Here is a 10,873-nt window from a genome sequence, read left to right as displayed (position 1 = left end):
TTTTTATTTTAATATTTTTTTCTGTTCTTTTTATTACAAATTGAGTTTAAAAAATCTTTTATAATTATTTTTGTTGTTCTGTTATTTTTTTACAATGTCTTATTATTGTTATACTGATGTTATACAATTAAAATAGAATTATTTTTATAATAGTTAAAATAATAATATAATGGTAACGACTTTGAAATTTTCTAAGAAAAAAAAAATGAAGAAAAATAAAAATTTATTCAGTTATTTTCGCATTTAAAGTTTATACTAATACCAAAATGTATACCTATTTGTTTTCGAAATTTTTGTATAACATTTATTTTTTCATACATATTAATTTTTTATTAAAATATTTTGTAAAGTTTGCTCCATGAATAATTTAAATTAATATCATAGCAACTATATTGCTTGTATATTTTCGGAATATTTAAAAATTTACCCAAATTTTTCACAGGAGGAAATTCAGAAAGAAATACGACTAAGATACTCAGGACGATTCAACTTCGTATTAGTTTTCAAATGGAATCAGTCTGCGAAGAGTAGTAAACTCAGATTTTTGCGTTACATTTTTGTAAAATCAGTTTTATATACCTTATCATAGGATGGAACCAATTCGTTACATTTTGCATTACATGGAAGAAGTAAAGTAAGAACTACAGAAATTCCGTGAAGCTTTAATTTAAATATTTATATGTATATAAAAAGCTAGGTTTTTTGTTCTACATCGTCTTTTCAGCATCAATGTAAATGCAGAACACATAACATAAATAAAACAAAACATATCTTACCCTATCACTTATTTTCTTCCAAAATGTAACCAAAGAAATTTTCAATGTGTTGTACTATTGACTGTAGAATAAAAATTGTCAAATATCATTATGTATCAAATATCCTTCTTACCTCTCGTCCTAACACTAATTATAATAATAATATATCAAATAGAAACACTAATATTAAATATAATTATGACATAAGTGAATGACATAGGATCAGTACAATGTTGAGATTGAAACAATAAACGTAATTGAGAATAAAAAAAAACGGGATTAATTACATTAAAGTGGTTCACTAATAAGTATTTGATACGTGGTTTCAATTTTGAATATCATCAATCATATAGTAATTTATGACAAGATAATGAAAATTCGATAGAATATTTCAATCAACTACCAAGTGAATCTATGTAATTAACAATAAATTTCAATACAGTCGGCAATACCTATTTTGATAATCTTGTGCAAAACGCTTGCAATAATATAAAACTTTTTTCATATTCTCTTTCTCTGTTTCTCTCTCTCTCTCTCTCTTTCTTGTATTTTTCTTTTTTACCATTTTCTTCTTCGCTCTTCAAATATCAACTTTAGATAAACAATTAAACTGTTAAGTAAAATCGTTATTTTATTCAAATTTTACAAAAACTCACAATGCCAACACAAACCCTATATAATAGTTATAGTTATACTCGTACAAGCACACAAAATCTACACACGTAATTTCATCATTATTATTATTCTTATTATCATTATTACATTAAAATGTAAAGTAAGTAGATATTCCACACAAAAATACATAACTACAATGTACATTCACTAATTTCTAAGGGAAACCTTCTAAAATTAAGATGAAAAAAAAATATGTAAAATAATTCTATAATAGATAAAAATGCCAGTTATACGGTAATAATGGTTAGAAAAAAAATTAAAGTAATAACCATAGATTTATTGTATGAGAAATTGTTTGCTTTTTAATTTTTACCCTTTTCGATTCTATTCAAAATGTAAATGAATCTACATAAAATACGTTATTAAATGGAAATCTATACGAAATCTATGCATACAGATAATATTCAATTATATTTACATCCTACACACAGACACATGTATAACAAATATTCGCTTAAAAAGTATATTTGAAAACCCTTGCCTTTCTATAATATTATTGTAAGAATTTTATTATTCCTTAACCATTAAGGATTAAAATTGTTTAGAAATTGGCTCAATGACTTAAAATCAAATTACAAAATATTTTCCCTAATACAAAGAAAATTTGAACAAGACCTTGATCATACTGAAAGAGCTATAAGAGACCATTTACATTTGCGTAGTCCTCTTGGTGACATACGAGGTTTCACAATCTGTTACAACCTGGTAATTCTCTGATGACCTACCTGTTTTATATTATTATACAAGAAGGATCATATATTATCCAAGAATTGGGAATAAGTTGAAGAAAAGCGAGAAGATCTAAATGGGATATTGCATAAATTTTTTATGCCGCTTATAGCTTTTGTTTGCATAGCGAAAATTGAATTGAGTACATTTATTATTTGATGTCTAAAATCAACTTAATAGAAATTATTCCAATAATAATTCACTTCAAATTTAAGAATTGCTAAATAATACTTTCATGTCCTTATATCAATTGCTATTATAAAATAATTGCTAATGGAAATTAGAATAATTCCTTAATTGTAAAATGAATAGTTTTAAATTAAATTTAATTTTTGTTATACAAAAACTTCATTTGAAGAAAATTTTATTTATCGAATAAATTTACTAATTTTTGGCTCATATTACTTTGGGAAATATTTACTGCCATCATATTTTTTAACTATATAAAAATTAAATTCAATTATAAAAATTACACCTCTGAAACTTAAAAAACGGAAATGAGAACCAGAAGAATTATTACAAATGCTAATTAAAACCTTAACTATTATATTAGTATGTACATGTTTGTGTAAATGTACTATTATAAATTCCCAATTAAAAAACAAAACGTTTTCCTTCTCATTTCTTAGTATTTTAATTTTTTCAACCATTTTTTCGTTTCAATATTATTAAAGTTGCCAAGTGAAATCAATTTATCCCCTTAAAATGTCTTAGGATGAATACAAAATTAAACTGAAATCAAGATTGTATTTTTTAGATTTGTTGGTTTTCGTTAGAATTTTAAAAGTAAATTCGGAAATTAAAAAGATTAAAATATTGAAAATGTTTTAATAAAAAATATTAATTTCGAAAAATTTAAATATTGACATTTTGAACTTTGAACAGTAAATAGTATGTAGGCAAAATGTAAATTTAATTATTATACTCGTACTGAAATTTTTCTTAAATTGTGGTTTGAATTGTAGTTCGATTTCTAATATTTATTTCTAGTTGACATTATTAATTTAATTTTTAATCAAGACTAGCCACAATTAAAATTTTCAAGTTTCACTCAGAAATTAGAGGTACCTCCTAGCCTAACAACAAGACAAAAAAAATTACTTAACAAGGAATTAGTTCTTGCGAACGATTCAAATAACGAGTAGGCCCTATTTCAAGTTCTTCATTTCACACTAAAACAACACAATTCTTATTGTAAAAAAAATGTAACTTTTGCTAATTAAAATCTGAGTAAATAAAAATGTTTGAAATGAATCCAATTCTAAATATTCTCATACAACATTTTAAAATTTTATTGCACTAAGGACTACTAACCCTTAACACTCTTATTTCAACCCTTAACATTCTTAAAAACAGAAAGCTAACGATAATTTAAATACCATTAAAAAATATAATTATTTTTCTCAACTCACGCAATTAACCCTTAAAATCGAGCAAAATCGATATTTTTTGCTTTACTACAAATACTGCATAAATTGTTCATCCTAAATGTATGCAATCCTTGAAATAATTTCGTATATGAATGAAAGTAATTTCTATAATGCGGTACATACCGTGATTTCTTTTAAAAGCAGTATCTTCACTTGTTGAAGGCAACAACGCTACATTATAAAACAATTGGTTTGACCCAACTTTATTTAATTTAAAAGCTCTATTATACATCGCACATTTGCGAGAACAATGACATAAGTCAAAACTTGCTTTTACGAGTATTACTATTATAATTATTTTAATATATAAAGCTTTTCTGTAACAAAATAATACAGAAAACTTATTCATATATTTGAATAGTTCTTTACCAACATCTTTACTGTCGATGTTAATTTACACTCGGCTATAAATACTTCAAATTCCGGAAGTCGAAGTTATATTTCAGAGTTGTGTCGTTATTCTTCACAGTGTGCGATATATAAACATATTTAGTAGCTATTGTGCAACTTCAAAATGTGCACACAAACTTTATACCATTATTAAAACCACATAAACGTAATAAATTTTACACATTACAATGAATATTGGTTTTTATGTATGTGGTTATTTAATGGTACCATAATTATTATTAATTTTCTATTGAAAAAAATATATGGTAAATTCAAATTTTTTGTTAATAAGCAACTAATAAACTTTAAAAATCTAGCATATTTTATTTTACAAAGCATAAAAAAAAAAATTCAAATATTGCAAATAATTTAAATTATTTATTCATTTATACATGTGTATTTTTAACAGGTGAAATAAATTTTTTCATATAGGTAACTGCCTTGTTAAAATTATGTAAAATATTCGCTTGAATCTGCGATTATGTAAAATTAATTTGTGGTAATTCGGTTTATTTTTTTTTTCCTACATATTTTTACATAATTAAATGGAAATGAATATTTTATCTAACATACTGCTGTAAAATCAGGTTAACATTATTTTATATAGATAAAATGAAAATAGAATGCAAAAAATTTAACATAGAAATTAAATATTTTATAAAAAATTTAAAAATTCTGGAATCTAAAAATTTATTGTAAGGCTAAAATGAAATTCATGTTGTTGCACAGAATTATGCACAGAATTTCTTTTGCTGGCTTTTATATTATGCATAAATAATTAACTAGAATGTAATGAGGATTTTCATTGATTCAATGAACAAATTGTGTACTTAAAACAAAAAAGTGTTAATTATCAAACTCAAAATTGAAAAATCGGTCAGCGCAACTATACTAAAATAAATTTCATAGAAAGTTTGGTATTAATTCAAAACTAGATTTTTCTTGAAATAAAAAAATTATAGTCTAATTCAAGTAAAATTTTTTATTTGGAATAAAAAGCATTCGATAAGGTCTAGTGAAATAATTTTGAAATATATTAATAATTTTGAAATTCAAACTTTCCAAGTCTGCAAAAACACTCCAAGTCCCTTTTGGCCACATTCGAAGTTCGCCAAACAAATTTGCATGGGGTACCGGAAAAAGATGATAAAATATTTTTTTTTTAATTTTTATTTATTTTGCAGCTGTACTCAATCTGCAAATGGCTCAAGAGCCCTGCTTAATAAAGACTCATATTTTTCCCGCTTCCCAATTTACTGGCCTTCTTTCTCTCCCCATTTTTGTCTCCTCATTTCTTATCAAACCAAAGAAAACTTTATTTTTTTGAATCAAATTTTTAAAGAGATACAAATTTTTTAAAAATTCGTCCCTCGCTATATTTCTAAATTATTGTGAAGAAAATAATTTTTTTCAACTTTTAAAAAAAATTTAGAAAATTTTTTACTAAGCACACATACATAGTTGTTATTCGAGAAAAAAAAATTTTATAATAATTCTCAAATGCTCTGACTGTGAAAATTTATTAAAAAGTTTGGGAAAGAAATTTTCAACAACAAAAAAAAGAAATAATTTTAAATCTATAGCTACTTGTACTTATATTTACAAAATTATTATAAACTTTGGAAAAAAAAAAGTTAAACTTAAATTACACCAGAGAGTAAAGATGAATAAATAACTGAAAGTAACTTTTTTTTATAGCATAATATCAATTTGCTTTTACTTTATGACTGTGATTTTTATGCTATCAATAGAAAATATTAAGTAAGAGGATACGTAAAGACAAAAGATAATGGCAGATGAAACGAAAACTTCAGCAAAAAAAATCTGCATAGGTGCATGATCTCTGAATGACAGATAAAATGACAGATTGAAGTTATTAAAGTGATGTACCCAAGTTTATATAAGATTTAAACAGAACCATATTTCAAAAAGTAAATTAAGTAGTTGAAGAGCACAGGCTCATAACTGAGGTACATTCTTTAACTCAATGTTCGTGCTCATTATTCTTTGCTTTGCATAATGTTACTACGTCTGTTAAGGTAAATTTAACCCAAATTACCTGCAACTAAAACTACTATTATTTTCTCCTAACTCGGTATTTTATTAAATAAACTTTACTAAAAATTAAAAAAAAAATGTTATTCATGAAATTTTATTTAAAAATTTTTTTTTTAGAAAAAAAAAGTTTCAATATTGAAAAAGAAAATATTTTTGAGCAAAATTTAAGTATTAAAAACTTGCAAAGTAACAATACAAGTGTATGAAAGCCATAATTATTAGAAAACTTTAAATTTTGTGATTCATTAATAATAAAAGTACTAAAAGAAAAGAGGTATGATGTGAACTTGTGTCTGCAACAGATTTCTTTAAACTGATGTGTCTTAAGTTGGATACCACAACCATTCAAGGAGATACCGCTTCCTGAATAGTTAACGAAAATTTCATTGGAGTGTCACTTTTGAATTAGAGAAATTTACTGGCATTGATTGTATTATACTGGCAAGAACACATCTATTTTGATTAAACTTAAACTAAACGATAGAGTTGACCGTGATCAACTTTATAATACCAGTACGAATGAATGATTTTAAGAGTTGTATTGAAATTGCCACACTGTTTCACACAACCTTATTTTCTTCTATGCATATTGCTATTTTCTACTTATATGCCAGTCACCACAAAAACTCATACCATCTCAAAGATTCTTAACGAAAATTAAGGTCATTTTACCATATTGTTTATTGAAAATTTCAGCATGGTTTTTTCACTATAGTTTCTATAATATACGACAAAATGACATGCAAAGTTGTATGATATAACCTCATATATATATATTGTTGTATATGTAACCTCAAAGTTGTATACATAACCTCAATAATTCCCGAAATTATGTCACATAAATAGAGTTCCGACATTTACTGTTAAAAATCATTGTGATCATTTGTTTTTAAGTTGTTGTTGAGACGAACGGACAGAACGTTCGCACGGTTATAAACAACTTGCCACCTCATATGACATTAAACGTAAAACTTTTATGACATTTACCATAATTCCATCTTCATACTTGTGAGTATATTACAAAAACAGAAATTAAATATAGAATGTGGCAGAACACTGCTGCATAACCATCATCTAGTAATTTAAAAATTAAATTGCTAGGTGAATCAATCTGAACAAGTTCATTATTCTAGATAAAATTCAAAATTTTAGATTGTTTATTTAAAAGCAATATTTTTACTTTTGGTATCAGTCACTTCGACTTCTTTCACGAATTATCGATAAAAAATTAATAATCAGCCGGGAGAGAAGTGTGATATCGCAATCTCAAATAGTCACTCATTCAGTTGAACTATAACTCCCAGTAAACTAAAGTTTTCAACATTATGCAAATACAATAAATCGAATACAGCACTTTGACATAACAAAATAGTGCCCATTTGCATTCTTATACAACTCATTTCAACTCATAGTTCTTATAATTTTGTAATCATATTAAACGAATAATATTGGCAAGTCAAACAGAAAATGTTTTGCCGTTTAAAAACAAACAATTGAACAAAAATTTAAAAATTTAAATTCAATAAAAATGAAAATGAATTTTTGATAATTATTTATGTATGTAATTCTTGTCTTTTTTATTTTCCAATTTCGAATGAATAAATAATTTTCAATTTTATATGACAAACTGTCAATCATCTCTAATGACAAGTCATTAGAGAATTCAATTCACTTCTTTCCTCTCTTCTGACTCATTTTCCTTTTGTTAGTTAGTTGCAAAAATCCTTATATAAATAGAAATTTTTACAATTTAATTTTTGCAGTACTTGATTGTTTTCATTGTAAAACATGACTTTAACTTGTATAAAAATAACAATCATACTACTATTGTTACCAGTTTTTGTTAGTGCATCATTGAATATTGAATTTTTAAAGGATATTTTGTACACTTTAAATACTTATCGTCATGTTGTTTTCTTTGGATGTTCTACAAGAGGTTTGTATTTACTATGTATTTTAATGTTCTAAATTGTATTGAAGAGGAAATTCTAGAATCTTTATTAATTAATTTCTCGTCTAAAGTTTGAAGACTTTCATGTTGAAGTTGAAACTTTGAAATTATTTTTAAAATTTTAAAAGTGATACAATGTTTTCAAGAAAATCAACGTGCAATATTTCAACATTGAAGCAGAATGTGGGTTATTTTAATATAACACAAACGATAAAGGAAAATAAATGACATTTCACTGCAATAGTTTCTCCGTAACAAGTGAATTCAGAGATTGTTTTGACGAAGTTGGTAGCTGTATGGTCAAAAATATCTTGAATTATCAGATATATTTTAATTGAACCAATTGAGTGCATAACTTTATTCTTCAAAGCTCTTATTAAGAATTTAATATAAATTCATAAAAAATTTTCTTTTACAAATAAATAATTCAATATCTTCTATTCTTCTTAGACTCTTTAAGCGCTGCTAGAACAATAATCTCACAACAAAAATCTTACAAATATGTAAATTTAGAGAAAAATGTTTCGGCACAATTTCAAGAAATTTTACGATATAAATTTTATTCTCCATCTATTGCTCTTCTTGACGTTTCTTGTACTAATGCAACAATAGTATTAGAACAAGCTTCTAAATTGAAATATTTCAACAAAACATACCAATGGTTGATTATTGATGAAAATCTTAATTCAAACGTTTTGGAAACTTTGAACTCGACAATGGAAATTGGTCTTAATTCACAAATTTTGTACATTAACAAAACTGAATCAAATTCTTACGAATTATATGATGTTTACTCTAAAGGAAGGCATATCGGAAGTCCAATGAATATTTCATTTTTTGCTAAATGGTCTTATAAGAAAAGATTAGAAAAGGCTAACGAACTGCAAGAAATGCGAGAAATCATACATCGGGGTCAATTTAATCTGTTAACCTTAAGAGGTGTCATAGTTGTAAGTATATAAAGCTTTTGAAATAATCTTCAAAATTGTAATAATACTAAATATTTCAAAGATTGACAAAGATAATATTACGACAAATGAACAAGTTTTTAAATTACTTCAAGCTGAAGATTATAAAAGTGTGGGTTTGTTTTCAATGATAAAATATGCTTCAGAATTAGTCAAAGTTATAAGTGATCGTCTTAATTTTACAATCGATTATCGTGTAACTAGAGGTTGGGCCGGTCGTTTACAAAATACATCTTATCGTTTAGGTTTAATGGGAGTAGTACAACGTGGTGAAGTTGATATTGCTGCCTCACCAAGTTTCTTAAGAATAAGTCGAATTAAAGATCTAGATTTTTATCATCAAAGTTGGATTTTTGAAGCTGGTTTCATTTATGTTTATTCAAATTTAGTAAAGCACAAATCAGGTGGAGGAGATTTTTTAGCACCATTTAATCATAATGTTTGGATTTTTTCATTAATATCTTTTATATTCATAATTGCAATTTGGAAATATTTTGATATTATATCAAAAAAAATTAAACTGCATAAAAAAGGAAATCAAATGGTTATCACTGACAGCGTCTTACTTCAATCAGTTGCTGTAATTTGTCAACAAGGTGAAAAACATCAACAATTATTGTTCACTAAAACTTAAATAAATATTTTAGGACTTGATCCAGCTCCAAAGAAACCTGCAATAAGAATTGTCGTGTTCTCTTTAATATTATTTTCTCTATTAATGTACAACTATTATACTTCTTCAGTAGTCGGAGGCCTAATAAGTAATAATGATCCCGGTATTAAAGATCTTGAAGAACTTGCAAAAAGTCGTTTAACTTTAATATTTGAGGATATAGGATATAATAAAGTTGTAATGACGGTAAGAATTATAAGATATTTCACTTTTTCATAAAAAAAATTTGAATGCAATTGGCATTTTCTCTTTTTCAAAATTAGGAGCCGACAAATCGATCAATTGTAATGAAAATACGTAAGAAATTCTTTTCACAATCATATACTTCTTACGAATTAGATGGTTACACAACACTCTCAAAAGCAATTTCTTATATACGAGCTGGAACACATGCTTATCACTGTGAATTTATACCACATTATGATGAAATTGCTAAAATATTTGATCCAAATGAAATTTGTAATCTACGAACTATAACTGGTTTATTGAAACATGAAACATTAGCGATGGTTTTAACTAAAAAATCACAATATTTAGAAATGTTCAAAATAATGTAAACTTTTTATTTTATTCAAAGATAACAAGAAATATAAACGAACTTCATTTTCAGATTGACTAGAGCAAGAGAAGTAGGTATTGTGAAAAGAGAATTAAAAAGAATTCAAAATTCTCGACCAAAATGTCAAGGAGCTTTAACTGTTTCGCCAGTAGCAATGGCAAGTGTCTTAAATGCATTTATAATTCTAATGGGTAAGAGTGACATATTCAAAATGGAAGTTTCTCATTTTGAAAAATTCTTAATACTTTTTAGTTGGTGTTATAATTTCATTGATTATTGCTGGACTAGAAATTTCTTGGGTTAAATATACAAAAACGTATAGAAAATAAATTTTGAAAAAATTATAAAATTTTAACTATTTTAACTTTGAAAAAACCTAGACCATACACTAACACTAAATAATTACCTTATTTAGTTGTATTGGAGAGGACGATTCAGAAGAAAACCAAAAACCTTATACACAATAATTCTACAAAATACAATATTATTAAAATATCCCTATGCAACACAGCTTAAGAATATAAATTGCCCAATTATATGCAAATACTTACATAGCACGTGTAAAATTACTTTATTTCGGTGTTTTCCTCACAGTATAAAATTAAATGCAAGAAGAAGAGAACAAAATAATATATATTGTTTTTTATTTCCTCTAATCCTTTTACAGGACCCTTTTTTTACAACA

General features: G+C 25.5%; 1 protein-coding gene across 1 annotated transcript; it reads left to right on the top strand.

Moving 5' to 3' along the window:
• Nucleotides 1-8,212: 8,212 nt before the first annotated feature.
• Nucleotides 8,213-10,492, top strand: LOC129611983 (ionotropic receptor 75a). The gene is made up of 7 exons (XM_055525422.1): nt 8,213-8,282; nt 8,439-8,938; nt 9,000-9,437; nt 9,486-9,552; nt 9,604-9,815; nt 9,893-10,182; nt 10,240-10,492. The coding sequence occupies exons 1-7, from the start codon at nt 8,213-8,215 to the stop codon at nt 10,490-10,492; spliced, it is 1,830 nt and encodes a 609-aa protein (XP_055381397.1).
• The last annotated feature ends 381 nt before the right edge of the window (nt 10,493-10,873 follow it).

This window comes from Condylostylus longicornis, unplaced genomic scaffold (assembly GCF_029603195.1).
Source record: "Condylostylus longicornis isolate FDR11 unplaced genomic scaffold, ASM2960319v2 ptg000055l, whole genome shotgun sequence".
Taxonomy (NCBI): domain Eukaryota; kingdom Metazoa; phylum Arthropoda; class Insecta; order Diptera; family Dolichopodidae; genus Condylostylus; species Condylostylus longicornis.
Note: the sequence above shows the minus strand (reverse complement) of the source record. Positions and strands in the feature narration are given on the sequence as shown.

Coding starts and splice junctions, on each gene's coding strand:
- LOC129611983 (XM_055525422.1), top strand. CDS start 8,213: ATGACATTTCACTGCAATAGTTTCTCCGTAACAAGTGAATTCAGAGAT. Junction 8,283..8,438: donor TTTTGACGAAGTTGGTAGCT/GTATGGTCAAAA, acceptor TATTCTTCTTAG/ACTCTTTAAGCGCTGCTAGA. Junction 10,183..10,239: donor TTAGAAATGTTCAAAATAAT/GTAAACTTTTTA, acceptor CTTCATTTTCAG/ATTGACTAGAGCAAGAGAAG.